The 17189-nt window shown below is 44.9% G+C and overlaps 1 protein-coding gene across 3 annotated transcripts in view; it reads right to left on the bottom strand.

Annotated features, from left to right (window-relative positions):
- LOC135240139 (tyrosine-protein kinase JAK2-like) overlaps nucleotides 1–17189 on the bottom strand; it is a 33304-nt gene that overhangs the window by 15124 nt on the left and 991 nt on the right. For 2 of the 3 annotated variants that reach the window (XM_064309444.1, XM_064309443.1), the window contains exons 2-5: nucleotides 5281–5524; nucleotides 2862–2985; nucleotides 2404–2521; nucleotides 554–699 (exon numbers count right to left, since the gene is read on the bottom strand). In XM_064309444.1, coding sequence (XP_064165514.1) covers nucleotides 554–699; nucleotides 2404–2521; nucleotides 2862–2985; nucleotides 5281–5500 — 608 coding nt within the window. In that variant the 5' untranslated portion in view covers nucleotides 5501–5524. Of the gene's footprint in view, nucleotides 1–553; nucleotides 700–2403; nucleotides 2522–2861; nucleotides 2986–5280; nucleotides 5525–16900; nucleotides 17068–17189 lie in introns of those variants that run through there. The other variant, XM_064309445.1, reaches the window with a different exon arrangement.

The following is a 17189-nucleotide window of genomic DNA, read 5'->3' as shown; positions in this document are numbered from 1 at the left end:
GCAGTAGCATACAAGCACTCGTTGCATTGTTTTCCTTCGGTCTTTGGAAGATATTACTGCTTACTCATTGCTTCATAAATCTTTAGCAGATTTTGCACACTTGTCAAGGAGTTTATGATGAGAACATGTATAATTTTACCTGTTACCTGTATATACATGATCACTCAGCATTTCAATTCAGACTGAAGGAGAACTTCATTTTTGCTTTTTCGCCTAGATAATTGCACTTGTGGCACTTTATTTATACCTAAATTACAAACCGTATCTAATCTATTTGTAAAAGGTAATTGTAATTAGTACTGTAAGTTTCATTTAAGCCATATTCCAAGTCTCTGTGATGTTCACATCTGGAGTTATAAAGCCTTAAATAGAACACCCTCTAAATGGGCGAGGACTTTCCAGATTTGGCACAAGCGCAAAGGGGTTAAGCCATACTTAACGCCCTGGCTAGAATGCAGGTTAGGACATGGACAGATAAACGCTGACCCTAGATCAGTGCCTTTTCTCTCAGACAGGACAGCGCTGCGTGTGATGTTCGGTGAGCTCTCCTAACCTCATATCATTGTAGATGTCCAGCGGGGAGCGGTCCCTCTCCTTGGCCATCCTCATCATGTCCAGCACCGCCATGCCCAGACACTCCTCCTGGGTCTCGTGACTGATGGTCATATTCACCCAGCCGCTCACGAAGTCACTCCGCCACTGCGCAGAAAAAGACAGAGAAAAGAGAAAGACATGAGCGAGGGAAAAGGACAGGAAAGAAATCAAAGTAGGACAGAATAAAGAAAAAGCACTGGAGCAGGGAGCTACAAACGAAGTAGAAATAAAGATGCACGTTCCAGATTCTATATTCAGAAACACATGATTAAAAATTAACCAATGTCTCAGCTCGAAATTAACATGACACTGACCCCAGCTGGAGCTTATTCTGAGATGATGGATATGGATATTGGAAATGGCCAACTCCGTGGCAGAGTGTCCACTAAGTCCATTATTATGCTTAATTGTACACCAAGTTTACGTGATATGAACAACCTAGTTTCAGGGAAATTTGCACATGTAATGGTTAAAAATCTCCTCAGAAGATAAAGGCAAGCAATAAACCTTTCAAGAACGTGAATGGATGTGAGCTGTCTTGTGAAAAGCAGCAGGAAACTCTGCCGACTCGTTTATTTTTTCTTTCCCCTTTAAAAGTCTAGAAAACAAGAGGGGCCACCACGCCATCGCCTGGAAACAGCAGTCTCACAAGTCCCCCGAAATCCCCAGAGAACTGCACCAAACTTTCACACACCTTCACCCTAGCAGCACCCAGTCCCACAGCTGCCCCCCTGTTTTCAAAGATTGGAGTGGAACAGAAAGATAAGCGGGCAAAAGGCAGAACTGCATGAGAAACTGTCCACTGCATGAACGCACCGCTGGTTTCTATTTCACTTTTGCAGTGTGTGGTAACCCTGAGATTGCACACACAATTCACAAAGGGAAAAAAACAACAAAACTTCCTCCTACTGCAGCAGCCCTTGGTTGCCATGTTGAGGTCTGAGACACCATCAGGTCTCCAGACTCAACGTGCGTGCGCATGCGGCCTCCGGACTGCGCTACGCGCCAATGTGTTCCTGGAGATACAGAGATAAACCCCCCCGGTTCACGGGCAGATGAGCCCGATCTTACAGAAGCCCAGCTCAAACTCTTACGCACTTATTCCCCCTTATTTACTGTATGAACACCCCAGCAACCAGGGAGGAGCATGTCTCCTCCCACTATGAGGGAGCTCAAGTTCCTACTTTTTCAGTAATGAGAGGAACTCAAACAGGTTTATGCACCACATGGCTTACCACAGCACAGGGAACACAACTATTAGCCTAAGTGGAAATCAGCAAAGGTGTTAAGGGAAGTACGTACAGTAAGACAGGGGCCTTATGGCAGACTTGCATAAAATACCTAATGGCGTCTTAATAGGTCTACTTGATGACTCAAACACTGGTGCAGTTCCCTCACTCTCAAACAATGAGCTGTGTGAGGGAGCAGAACTCTCAGGCATTAGCATCAGGCATTAGCCTGCAGCTCACTTCATCCATGGCTTCAGCAACACGTGACAATCTACTGCAGCACACATCGATCTTCATTCATTACTATATGCTTGCCATGGACTGTGGAGTGCTTGGTTAAAATTTAAACATTTATAGCCATGTTGTTACTGATTTAGGACACCCAGATTTCTGAAAACAACACTGGAGTTTGTACAGGATTTGTGCAGGCAGTAAATGCATAAATGTGTCACGCGATGACAAAGCAACCCGTAATCTTTCCATAAAAAAGGAAAGCGAAACAGACCGCACGTCAGCCAGCGCCGCTCCCCTTCCCAACCCCAGAGGTGCGGCCCCAAGCCTGCCCACTGAGGAGCCTCACCTGGCTGAACAGGTACGCCATGACCACGTCGTCCAGGACGGGGCTCTCCGAGTCCTTGGTGAGGCCATAGCGGTACGCCCTGGAGGCCTCGTTGCTGTACCACCGAGGGAAGTAGTACCTGCACGGGCCACACGGGCGCAGGAGGGGAGGGGGAGAAAGAGGAAGGGGAGCAGGTCACTCCGGTTCAGCAGAGCAGCGAGGCCACAGCATCAAACGGGTACAGCAATCATGACATCAGGAACATAATCAGATCATTACAACGCTGGTATCAGTGGTTTTCCATTTCGACATACTCCTGAGAGGGCATTTTAAACAAGGGCAAAACCAACAGACAAACGGCATAAAAAAACAGATCTGTGAGCTTAAACATACCAAATTCATACTTGTGCAAAAAGTAAAAACAAAAACAACTTTGAGAAGAAACATTTCTGCAATTTCGAGTCAGAAGAAAAAGGTACCGGATTCTCAAGCGCAGGTCCTCATTGGCCGTTTCGTCCAGGCGGAAGATGTGGTTGGGCGAGAACCACAAGCAGTCGCTCTCCCTCCTCAGGGCGAACAGGCTGAAGTACATGGGCGTCACGCCTGGGGAGGACAGGCCGACTGTGAGATCCGGTTCACAGCTGTGAACAGTTTCACACTCGCACACGTTAGCGTTCAGCGGACTGGGACGTGGCCTCAACTCGCCTCAGGCGACAGGCTGAAGACATGGGCGTCACAGCCGGTGAGGACAGGCGACTGTGGATCGGTCACAGCTGAACAGTTTCACACTCGCACACGTTAAGTGTTCAGCGGACTGGGACGTGGCCTCACACTCGCACACGTTAGTGTTCAGCGGACTGGGACGTGGCCTCACACTCGCACACGTTAGCGTTCAGCGGACTGGGACGTGGCCTCACACTCGCACACGTTAGCGTTCAGCGGACTGGGACGTGGCCTCACACTCGCACACGTTAGTGTTCAGCGGACTGGGACGTGGCCTCACACTCGCACACGTTAGTGTTCAGCGGACTGGGACGTGGCCTCACACTCGCACACGTTAGTGTTCAGCGGACTGGGACGTGGCCTCACACTCGCACACGTTAGTGTTCAGCGGACTGGGACGTGGCCTCACACTCGCACACGTTAGCGTTCAGCGGACTGGGACGTGGCCTCACACTCGCACACGTTAGTGTTCAGCGGACTGGGACGTGGCCTCGGCCTTCCCCCCGGCCGATGCTTCCACCGGGGGCGAGAGGGACGAGGGCCACAGAAACAGCTCCCCAGGAGCAGCCGGCGGGCAGAGCGAGCGCCATGAGAAGCTCCTGCGCCGCAGGGCCAGGCAGCTGAGCGAGGCCACTGGGTTAAGACAGGACCGTGCCACGCCCACAGGCCGGTGCGCCTGGCCCGCACACACAGTTCGCGGCTCCGTGTGCCAGGGAGAAACAAAAATAAACTAGCAGCCCTGGCTTTTGAGGGCCCAGATGACTAGGGGGGGTTAGAGTGCCAGGGATTGCTTACAGAACAGAGCGATTTATTATGTGCCCCAGATCAGCAAACGGACGTCGTGGGGCCCCTCAAGTGCAAAACAGTCGCACGTCTGTGACACAGGAAGTGCTGTAGCACATATCAGCACTGCAGTGAAAGGCGGCCCCATGGGACCGGAGCGAGACCAAAAAAAAAAACAAAGTCAGAGTCAATAGTGGGTATGCTGACATGCAATAAAAACACCACACAGGCATGCACACGCACGCACGCACACAATGTGCCACGGTATTATGTGTGTTTGCTCCAGTACAACATAAGGCGTGAGCCTGTCATACAGACACAATGAAATGGAATGCAAAAAAAAAAAAAATCCAGTTAATGGAAACTACGCTCAGCAGTTAACAACTAAAAATAAAACACTGCTATGGTACTGATCATAAAGCCTGCTCCACCGCTGCAACACAGAAATCTGCTCCAGCATTAGTCTAATGAAATAATTAATGGCTCCGTGTTTACACCCCCGCCCCAGAGGCCGATTAAAGGCCTGTCTATTAAAGATAAAAGCCTGAATCCCCAAGCAGCCCCATTAGACTGCAGGCCTTGTGTGTCCACAGAGGACTGTAATAAGTACAGCGTGCCAGGGCCATACGAGGTGAACCTGAACGCAGAAATAAGAGCAAAAGGAAGCAGAACTTCAACTTTCCACTGAGAGTGATGGTTCCTGATGGCCGTCAAACACAGCATTGTCCCCTTCGCTTGGCTTAAGCCTGCAATTACCCTAAAGCGCCCCTTTGAAGGCACCACAATCAATGCTCACATAGCTGAGTTCACACAGCAGAAACATCATCAGAAACAAATGATTCCACTCCGACAAATATTAAGTCACATGACGTATGTGCCCTTGAAAATCAGAATATCACTCCTGATCATGTGAGCAAAATATGCATTTCCAAGGTGCAAACTCCTTGAATAATAAGTTACAATACTGTAAATTGCACTCACAATATTGTAGCAAAACTGATACTTTATAAATGACCCGATGCAAACCTTAAGAGGAGAGCCCAGAGTTAGAGATAATGGCACTGCAGTAGACCCATGTTTGATGTTGCCACCCACATCTGTGGCCTCAGTGATATTTTGGTAATGCAGACATCATCCGGGCCGAGGTCCACGCGGTAGGAGTTTACATCATCGCACACGGAAAGGCCTGCTGGTGCTGCTGTCGGAGGTGTCAACATCAAGGCCGCCTGGGCTCACACAGGGCTGTGTGTGTGTGTGTGTGTGTGTGCGCCTGGCCACAGCACCGAAAGTTCTACAGCCCCCGACGTCCAATCAGAGCCGGGGTGGGGCACAGAGCGCGTGTACAAGGGGAAAAAACATTTACGGCAGGGGTCACCTTTCCCAAACACTCACCGCACTCCTTCGCCGCGGCGATGCACAGCTCCTCGGCCACGTAGTCCCCGGGGGGGTAGGAGAGGACGCCGGGCTCCCTGCCCACCCGCCCGTTGTCGTAGAGGTGGACCCTGAGCACGGGCGCCGCCTTGGGGCCGGAGGCGCCGGCGTAGATGTTTCCGTTCTGGTGAAGCGCGGGGCACGGCGGCGTCTCCATGTTCATCACCGTCACGCAGGCCATGAGAGGCGCGGCGATCACATCAGCCTGCCGGGACAGGAGGGCAGGGTTAACCCCCCGAAACACGCGCATCTGTGAGGGGACCTCAGTTCACTCTCACTCCTCACATTCACAACATTATCACACACAAAATGCCTTACAGTCTCTCAAATTCTACATTTCAAAGCTTCCTTATTCTGGCATTGGCCCATTAGTAAATAGGGCTGAAAGAGACCTTTGTACCACAAATATGGAATGGACATCGGAAAAGGCTTGTGCTCCGCACAGCTTCCAACAAAGACATAGGCCTATAAATCATCTAAGGAAAACACAGCACAGCACAAAATAACCAAAATTTGGGGTAGTTTTTATAGGTTGGCTTACTGTAATTTCTGAACCACACAGTTAGGCTACCTTCTGTAATTGACAGTTTGTTACGCGTTTCACTGGCAACAACAACATCCAATGGATCTGGAAATAAAGCTGAACTGTGCCTATGGCTATTGCACTTGCATCTTGTTATACGTTTTATGTAGGGTGATGCATATGGTTAAGGTTAGCTAGAGAGCCAGCCAGCAGTTTTTCCGTAGATACAGACTAGCTATCAATATGCTGTGCAGCATTACTTCATTTTAAGATTCACTTGTTTCTTATGACTAAAATTATTTCAACGCCATCTACCGTAATAGAAATTTAATTACAACCTTCTGTAGTTGAAATTTCCACTGAGTTTCAGGAATTCTCCCTAATGTGAATGTTTCACAAACCAAACAAAGTAAGCTTCTTGGACCCCCTATCTGTAGTGCAGAGCTGTAGGAGAAGTATAAACATTTCTCTTTTTGCAGCTGCAACAACAGACACAGCGAGATGACATTGTCTTATCATTACTATTGGTTTCCTTCTTTGGTTTGTTTACTTCCTTTGTTTTGTTGCCGATCTGAAGGAACTGCCACTTTCATTTGCCATGTGAATCTCATGTTCTGAATTCCCACGTCATCCAAAAATATTTTTTTTAAATATGTTTAAAAAAAAAAAAACCATGATGCTTTGCAAAGTTTAGCCTACTTGATTCAACGGCTGGATTTTCACAGAAACGCGCCGTAAACGACTTTTTCCTACCAACGTACCCCACACACAGAGCTGCTGAAAAAACCTTGACAATAACAGTCTCAGTGACCAAACAGAAACTCCCCTAAAGGACACAATAAAAACTCCTGCTCTGATGTGCTGATATAGCCCTAAACTCAAGTCTTCCTTTGACCATTTCTGACTGAACACAAAGAACTTAGAGTCCAGGTAGTCTTAAATAAGTTTTTTAAAAAACATTAGACAAAAGGTTATAAAGCCATAACATTATTTATAAAGTTATATATACCACATTTCTGCATGTATAGATACCCCCTCTAGTTAGTGGTTTCGGCTATTTCAGCTACACCCATTGCTAACAGGTATATAAAATCAAGCATACAGCCATGCAATCTCCATTGAGAAATATTGGCAGTAGAATGGGTCATACCGAAGAGCTCAGTGACTTTCAATCTGGCACTGCCATAGGATGCCACCTTTCCAACAAGTCAGTTTGTGAAAAATCAGCCCTGCTGCAGTTAGCTGTAAGTGCTGTTATTGTGAAGTGGAAATGTATAGGAGCAACAACAGTTCAGCTGTGAAGCGGTAGACCACACAAGTGCACAGAACAGGACTGCCACGTGCTGTTGCGTGTCATGCGTAACAATCATCTGTCCTCGGTTGTAACACTCACTACAAACTTTCCGTGGCCGAGCAGCCATACACAAGCCTAAGATCACCATGCGCAATGCCAACCATTGGCTGGAGTGGTGTAAAGCACACAGCCGTTGCACTCTGGAGCAGTGGAAACTTGTTCTCTGGAGTGATGAATCACGCTTCATTATTTGGCAGTCTGGCGAACGAATCTGGGTTTGGCGGAATTCATAGTGTCAACTGTATTGGCCCGAATAGTGCCAATTGTAAAGTTTGGTGAAGGAGGAATAATGGTCTGGGGCTGTTTTTTATGGTTTGAGCAAAGCCCCTTAATTACAGAGAAGGGACATCTTAATGCTACAGCATACAATGACATTCTAGAGAATTGTATTGGAATGCTGACTGCGAGCCAGTCCTTATGCCCAACATTAGTGCCCAACCTCACTAATACCACCTTGTGGCTGAATGGACGCAAATCCCTGCAGCCAGGTTCCAAAATCTACCGGAAAGCCTTCCTAGAAGAGTGGAGGCTGATGTATCAGCAAAGGGGGGGGCAACTCCATATCGATGCCCATGGTTGTCGAATGAGATGTTCAACAGAAGTGATGTTCAAGTGTCCACATACGTTTGGAAATGTAGTGTACATGCTTATATATGCACACTGCTGGTACTGCCACGCTCAGGCTGCTGGTACTGCCACACTCAGGCTGGTACTGCCACACTCAGGCTGGTACTGCCACGCTCAGGCTGGTGCTGCCACGCTCAGGCTTGTACTGCCATGCTCAGGCTGGTACTGCCACGCTGAGGCTGGTGCTGCCGTGCTGAGGCTGGTGCTGCCGTGCTCAGGCTGGTGCTGCCATGTTCAGGCTGGTGCTGCCACGCTCAGGCTGGTGCTGCCATGCTCAGGCTATTGCCACACTCAGGCTGCTGGTACTGCCATGCTGATGCTGGTACTGCCACGCTCAGGCTGGTACTGCCACACTCAGGTCTATTACCACACCAAAGACTGGTTCTTTAGCTGGGTAGGTCACCCCACAGGCCCTTAAATATTACTCTGAACTCATACTCATGGTAAGTGAACACCTTTTGGATTTCAAGTAAGGTCCCAATTAAACCAATACACACTGTTGATACAGGGCAGAGGAACCTGTGTTTTCAATGGAATGAATCTGACACCGTTTAAAAAGGGGCCTATTTTACTGTTCCTCTAGCTCACACAGACTCTGCACTAGTCACCTGGTAGCATGGTACTCTGCACTCACGTTTTAACAGACTTAATGAATCCATCACCAGGAAACTGATTTGCTTTCAGTGATTTGGTCAGGAAGTACACCAAAAGACTTGAAAATTCATTTAAAGTGACAGCTCATGCAAGATGAATACAAACAAAATTTTGTTTTGTCTTTGAATAAGCCTGACATACAGTTCTTATATACAAAATAAATCTATGTACGTCAAGCTGATATGCTCAAAACCCAAAAAAGTTAAACTTGCACAACCTTTGGTGATGTTGTATGGTGAGAGCCGACTACTTTCAATTTAAGTCATGGTACACAACTCTGAAACTCTTGAAACTGTGTTTTATCTACAAAAAACATCAGGTACAATGTCAACACAAAATGCTCAACTTCCAAATGCACTAGGCTACACGGTATAGTGACCAGTAACTGGGTAGTAATTTTGGCATCAGCAATTTCCTGTACACGACCGGTGCACAGACTTCCACTGATTGCTCACATCAATGTTAAAGATGTTAGCCTTCTGTGGATTTACTGTTCCTACAGACAGCAAATTCACTAAAAACTCCTCTTTGGATATACAGCACATCATATTGAAAAGCAGTCTTTTTGAGTGGACTATCACTTTAATATCCAGTTTGGGATTTTCCACACTTGTAAGGCTCAACCCGTTAGAAACTCAACCCTGTTTTAAAAACCCCCACGAGAACTACGGACTGCAGTTCTACATCAGTTACGAACAGGATGTTGGCACATCACAGGGACTTTTCCACCCCTTTACGCCGCATGTTGGGCCCCCCTGAACCTGCGGCTGCGTGTAGTCACTTCCCTGAAGCTGGCTCACGCCATTCTGGAGAATTCCGCCCACAGATACAGGAAGCACACAGGCAGTGTGCCTTCGCTTGCCTTGCCAGTAAACAAGCACACGCATGCCAGTGATCACCCGCACATCTGCTACGGCACATTTGGCTCACCTGGAGAAGCAGAGGGAATGGACTGAAATTCCATGCACTGAGATTCCATAGCCATTGAAATGCTGGCCGTCGCGCAAAAGAAAACATCAGTGTGGCATTGCTGCCGCGCGTCCATTCACACTGTAAAGATAAGACAACCTGAATGGTAACTCACCGGTAATGCTTATATGAGCAAACTGCATTCAAAGAGAGCCTTTCATCTCAGGATCATAGAGAACTTCACAGAAAGGAGGGGAAACTTCCACAACCATCGCGGTGTACAGCACAAGGGTGATGTACAGCAGTCATTTTGTGCAAGAATGCACACCGCAGGTCAAATGGAGGTAGAGGGATTTATTAAGCCAATAAAATCTGACCAATAAAAAACGACCGGAGAAAGAGAGACAGGTTGGAATTTTAGCCGGGAGACCAGGAAAGCTCTGTGGTATTTTTATGACCACAGTGGGTCGAGATCTTGGCCTATCTATCGTCTCATCAAAAGGAGGCCTTTCCTACAGCACGGTACCCCATCGCAGCACTGGAACACTGGCTCTGTACTCAGCTCAGAGGGAGGCTGGGCCTACAGACCCTGCTGGGAACACACTGCAATCACCTTTTCTGAACTTCCTCTTCACGAGAGACCTGAAAACAGATGATGCGACTGAAAGAAAGAATGTTCTCATGTAGAGAGCAGCACTAGAGGAAACGCTAATGTCTGTGACAACAAACCCAGTTTCATTTTTTTACTTCCATTCCATGACAAAATGTTGGTGGGTATCACTGAATTAACATAATTATGTTCAACATTTTACCACCTTCCATACAGGGGATCTACTTAAGAAAATAGCTCTTGTGCAAAAGAATAGCTTTGTACAATAACATCCCCAATAACAAATGAGGGTTTTTTAAAAGTCAACTTGAAGAACAGAGTTCAGATGAGGACAGAAACTGGATGAAAACAGTGATGTAACGGTTCACATCATAAAACAATGTAAAACAAACCTCCCAAGGCATACATTTCCATATATCATACTTCCGCTACGGGGCGAAACGTTTTGCTGAAACAGATGGTGGTAAACACTCACAGGGCTGGCTGTCCTCATGAGCCACATAAATGCTATAAAACCACGAGGACACCATTTATCACAGCATTAATACTTTAAAAAGCGCACGCTTACGTGTTATAGTATGGCCAACTTATATAAATCGACAACAAAACATATTCATTTTAACAAATATTCTTTCACCAAGAGGCCCATTTATAATCAGTAAGTGTACTGTTACCCAAACAATGATTTGTACTGTAATTAAGTGCAACCAGACAGATAACCTTTACAGTTGTAACTATGACATTATTCAAAAGGAAATTTAAAGAAAGAAAGAGAAAAAGAAAGGTTAGCAAAAAGAGGTTAAGGCCAAAACACAAAAAGCCCAGGAAGACCAGCTATTCAGTCAAAACACGTCTTTCTAATACATTGAGCAAAGACCAAAGCTCAAACACAAGCTTTGCAATGGCCAAAATAAATACTTGGATCACTACAGCCTCATTCTCAAAACGTCGCTCACGTTGGCTTCAACTTGTGCTCTATGGACTGAGCTGCCAACAATGTGCTGTGTCTGTTATCACCCTTCACATGGCCTACTAATGAGAAATCCACCGAGGCTTGATAACAAAACACATTCACAACCTGAGAGTACTTTTTTATCACATGCACTTCCTCTGCTAGAAAATCTTCCTGATTTTGCACACTATAGCCACGTTTCCACCGCAGGAACTTTCCCCAGGAACTAGGAACCTTTTGAGGAACTCCGGGCGTTTCAACCACAGGGACCAGGGTCTAAATTAAGTTCCGGGTATATTATTTATTCCACTTATAATTAAGTATAAGTGGAATAAACCCCTCCAGGCTGTCCCGGTTATTGGAAAATAATGTACTTCAGTGGTATGGGGTTACAGAAGAAATCATACGACAGATGGACTGACGACGACGTCACTTTTTCACACGTCAGTGGACTAATTTGCCTAATCTTCACGGGTCTTTAGACCGTGGTGGAAACGCAGACAACAATGGGCTGAAGGAACCTTTTAGTTCCTTGAAAAGTAGCTCCTGGGACTAAAAGTTCCGGGTACTTTGGGTGGAAACGCAGTTTATTTATTCCTATATATCCTTTATCAAACAATTTGGAAAGTACAGACCCAATTTTAAGCCTATCCCATCCATGCAACTTTCTCCAGAAATGTGGGAGCTGCAGAAAGCGTGCAGCCAAGCAGGGCTTCACCAGCTGTGTCACAGGGCCGCTGTGGTGAACAGTGTGCCAGCGGGCACCCGACAGGCCAGGGGCCTCACCACTGCCCTTTGTGACGGGAAATACCCTGGCAAGCCAAACTCCCTGGGTCAGGCTCCAGCCCTATGCAGCACATGAAGAAACGCCAAGCCACAGACAGCGCCGGCACAGTCAGAATTCAACAGCAGACCGAGGGAAGTCCAAGCCTTTCTGATCAGTTTATGACCAGCCACACAGTGCTTAACTTCATCTGCTGCCTGCAAAAAAATAACAAATAAAAACACTCATCCGCAATCCATGTAAAAATTCATTGTACTGAATACTGCAATCTGCTTCACAATTCAGCCTCGCACAGTTTGTTTCCACGTTACAAACGCATGAGAAGAGACTGAAACACACTTGTAGCGAAGTGTAATCAGGGGCTCACTGGACCGTCAGTCAAAGTTAAAACAATGAAAACTGATAAATAACGAGATGCACCTGCTCAATCTCAAAATGGTGTGGTCTGAAACTGCACACAACATCTCGAAAACTGTGGTGCAGCACACGCAACTTAAATCCTGCAGTGGTAGTCAGGTAATGTTTAAATGTGTGTCGAATTTATTCAATTTTCCCCCCTGCAATAAGCACATCATTATTATGTCCAATTCATGCATTTGTTACTCTATCCTCCCTAACATTAGCCGTTCATCCATTTGCTTTTACCTTGCATTGTGTACAGTATTTTTAAATAGCCTATAGACTATTGTTGACAGGATTAGAATGACACCGTGTATCTCTGTGGGCATTTCGACATCATCTGCGTCATAGTTTGTTATTCTGAGAGAATTCACCACAGAGATGTGTGCAGCGTTGCCACAGGCAACAGAAAAGAGGAAATGAGTGAGGCAAAATTCTCTAGAACTGCTAAGAACACTCTGGGGCAAGACCAATCTAACAAACACTTCAGGAACATGTCAAGTCAGCCATTTAGGCCCATGCACTTTTCAGTTAATTCACAACGCACTCGGAGAGTACCAATATTTATAAGTCACACACCCAAGATTCGCAGTTTCGAGAAAATGAGTAAAACACAGTTAGAACTGCCCCCGGCGGTTAACACTCCTGCCATAGTTGGGTATTTCCACAATTAAATTGCCTGCCATTCTTGGTGCACTACAATATGGGTAATCTTTGGCTCTTGGCTTCTTTCAGTTTGGGTGCGTTTTGGTCAAGCGTAAAGACAAACTGCAGCTCAATTCTATGCCCCCTACTCCTGGTTTCTTCATAGAGCTCCCAGCTCTTATCGTCCTGCGGAAAGAAAGTCGCTACTCGTCCACTGCTTATCTAAGGCCTAGAGGAAGCTGGGCTGTCCCTATCGCTACAGCCAGACAGCATCAACTCAGGCCTGAAGCCATACGGTTCCCTCTATCTGCTACTGCGCACACTCCAGTTATCAAACAGTAAGTCTCACACACACACAGAGCGTGACCCCTCTGTAAACCACTCCACACATCATAATCCCCTAAAGGCACACAGAACTCTCCTATGCACATACACTCCTACCACTGCCTGTGCTCTAAATTGTTATCAAAATACAGCACTCCCAGACACCATAACTGAACTGTCCGTTTCAACCTACGGTCAATATATTTTCTGCAGATTTCAGCAAATCGTAAGCCAAGACTTGCTCTGTGTGTGCGGGCGCATGCGTTTGTATAGTACAGTTAACTTAACTAATTACCAAATAAAAGTTAGATTATTACAAGGACAGACTGACTGTTGGCATTACTCTTACAGTGCATTTTGCTGCAGATGTGCAGCATGAACCAAATTGCCCTCTGATTTCTGATTGGCCAAGTTTGTCAATGTCACATTGGGATAAACGCCCTTTGTTTCAACAGTCAATATTGCATGTACAAACACGCATTGTGCAGTTATGCCTGTCACATCAATCAGTGAGAAACAATGACATTTGAGTCTAATTTAGCTAGCTGTAGCGATGCAGGACAAAGCAGCAAGAGGCAGGGATATATATTTTTTCCCTTGCAGCACTGGCTGCCTGTCAAATTCAGGATTGACTTGAAGGCTTTCCTTCTAAGATATTAAATGGCTTATGCCTGTACCCAGAAGCCAGGCTCATATCATTGGGAATGGGAAGCCAGCTATCTGTTCACTCAGACAGACTGCATCACCTGAAGGATTCCCCAATCAAAAACAGCTTTTAATTCTGTACTTAAAACCATAGTTGCTTGATACCGGGTTGTGGTCCCGACCGGACAATGTCATGTTGGTCAGAGTAATAGCTGGGAGAAATTCACCGGGAGTTTCTAATGAAGTCACGTGTCAGTTACTCGGTCGTGTACTCGGGGTGAGTGGGCGGGCGGGGTTGAAGACGGAGGAGGAGACTTCTTTGATTGTAAACACAAAACCACAGCAAGGCCAAAAAAAACTCAAACTGCATATAGCAAATTAACAATCAGACTTAAGGCCCAAGAATGTCGAAAAGGATTTGCAGTGCAGTCAGCTAGCAACCAAACTTGCTAGGCAACAATTTCTAAAGATCAATAAATCTAACTTCTGACAACTAATAATTCACCACCTCAATAGCTCGCCAGAAAAAAAGTCAAACAGAACAGCACCACTAGTTGCCACCCCCATAAGAAGCCTTGTCAAGTTCCTCAATGAAACAGCCTCAGTCAATGACATTGAAATACCTGGCTTGCTTAGCTAGCAGGCAATGCCTTGCTATATTATGTAATGTTTCTGTCAAATATGCAAAGATACATCTGAAGGCAGGATAAGTTCCCACTTAAGTCACCCATGCCAGGCTCCCTGGTGTAGCACTTCATCCCTGTATCATCCTTACAAGAACATACAACCTAATACTAACGCCTAAAAAAGTTATCAGCAAACATAGAGTTACTTCGGTAAACTCTGTTTTTCAATGTAGACAATAATTACATACAAAGACAATGTAGCAGCAGTCCTTGTAGTCCCCTGACTAAAACAGAAACTAAACTCCTGGTTTTGGAGAAACACTTTCAATGAGTGAGCTAATTACAGGAAATGACACGCATTGCACAGATCAGTCAAGGATGATGCTTTGAAGCCTCGGATCCTGTCAAAGCATGTTTTTTTCCAGTAAATAATAACCCCTCAGGTGCGTTCACTGCCACAGCACACTACTGCCGTCTAAGTTTGGGCCTCACCAAAACTTGCAGTGAGAAAATTTATAGTCACACTAAAGATGTGTAACTTAATGGAAGACTCTTTGACAGAATATTTAGGGTCACGATTTTTGCAGCAAAGATGTATGCTACCTGGTGCAAATCCCCAATAAGTACTCCTTGTTTTCAACTTTAGCCAGGCCTTATTAGACATCAGGGGCCTGTATCATGACGCAGGATGACTGAATTAGCTGAATAACTTAACTTAACGGAATACGGCCAAGCCACCCCTCCCACTACCCTCCCCCCCCCCCCCCCCCCACTAGCCACTTTTTTATTTTTATTTTCATTTTATACACCCTGTTGCACTACATTTCCTCTGGACTTTTTTCTCAGAGACTACCTCCACCACTACTACACCATACTTGACACACTATTTTTTTTTAAATTGTAACTAAATTCTTAATTTTATTCCATTTAGTTCATTTATTGTGTACCTACTGTTCTGTTTTTACACTGTCCTGCACTGTATTGTATGGAGTTGCACTCGTCATGTCTATTACACTTGCACTGTCTTGTCACTTGCACTATGTCTAGTCATGGGCATACAGCCCCATCCTTGCCTGTATGTCTTTTATGTATATTGTATATATTGCACCAAGGACCAGGAGAAACGCTATTTCGTTCCAGTGTAATCTGAATGGTATATGGCTGGAATGATAATAAAGCTGATTTGACTTGACTTGAATAGCTGAGTATAACCTGGAATAGCTCTTTTTACTTCAGTCCATGTTCAGGAATTTAGGAGGGATCTGGGTGTTACTCAGTGCAGTTATCCAGCTAACTCAATAACCCTGCTTCATGACACCAACAGATATCAGACTTTTTGGCAAATATTTAGTTGACACCTGTGCAGGGCCTAACATCCTACTTGAAATAGAAGCTAAACATATTTGTTTTGATGTGGTCATCAAGGAGGAACACTTCAAAAAGGAGAAAAATAATTTCTATTAATTTGTCACAAGTATGCAACAAAGGTCAGGACAGTATAAACAAAAATATTTTTTTATAATCTTGAAAATTGAAGTAAAAGAAAAACCATATTTTATTAACAAACAATAATAATAATGCTCCTTATTGCTAATTATCCATTCACACAAATACATATGCAAGCTGGAGAAGTTCTTACAACTTCCCCTAACTCAGGGAAATGACTAGGATCCATAAGTGACAAGTTTCACTACACTGCATTTGTTCAGATCACTGTATTATCATTCTTTCATTTTTGAATAACATTTCAAACCTTATTTTATTTTATTTTACAAAAGTTTACAAATTACGAATAGAGTTGCCGAAGGAAATGAACATACACATTGTTATAGACAACAGTTCTAGGCATAAACCTTGATCTCAGTACTGCATAACAATTTCACATCTTCAAAAAGTATTAGTTTCAGTTTCCGTACAAAATAAATAACCGGTGGTTCATTGGTACACTTCCTGTCTCAGTGTCCCAGGAGAAGTTAAAGAGTTAAAAGGTGGTCATTGCAAAAAAGTATGCACTTTCTCTTTATGGCCATTCGCAACAATACAGAACAACTGCCAATTCACTGATCTAATGGAAAGGTAGACTGTACACCACATGTTGGATGGCGGATCGGTTTTTAATTCATAACAATAGACTTGATCTCGTATGTTTCATTGACGACAACAGGAGAGAAAACTAGCATACACTATGAGAGTTCAGCAACTGAAAATCATGACCAATGACCCTCAAAAATTATTACACCGAGAACAAACAATTACACAAGACACTTCTGCTCTGGATGTAACAGAGACTTAATGAAGAATGACAATCATACTAATCAAACCAACACTGCGAGGACAGTTCGGAAATTCCATACCTAGCTAATGTTAGACATTCGTGACCCACATTTAGCATCCGATCCGAACTTTGTGAAAACAGATACTACCCATTAGCAAGCTAACACTCTGACAATCTAGCCAACGTTAGCAAACAATCTACGTTAGTATGTTACAAGTACATGTTTCGAACCAAAATATATGAATTTAACTTACTTATGGAAAGCAAACGATCTGTCATTTTAAGTCCAAGAATGTCAAAAAGATTTTTCAGTATATGTTAGCTAGGAACCATATTGGCTGGCTAACACTTTAGAAAGATCAATAAATCTGACTACCGACAACTGGCTAATATCGCAACACCTCAACTGCTCGCCAGAAAAATTAGAGTTAGACTGAACAGCACCACTTGTTGCAACCCTCATAAGAGGCCTTGTCAAGTTCCTCATTGAAACAGCCTTGGTCTATGACGTCCAGATACCTGGCTTGCTTAGCTAGCAGGAAA

This window comes from Anguilla rostrata, chromosome 14 (genome assembly GCF_018555375.3).
Source record: "Anguilla rostrata isolate EN2019 chromosome 14, ASM1855537v3, whole genome shotgun sequence".
In the NCBI taxonomy this organism is placed as follows: Eukaryota; Metazoa; Chordata; class Actinopteri; order Anguilliformes; family Anguillidae; genus Anguilla; species Anguilla rostrata.
The sequence above is the reverse complement of the archived record's forward strand: the minus strand, read 5'-3'. Positions and strand labels throughout refer to the sequence as shown.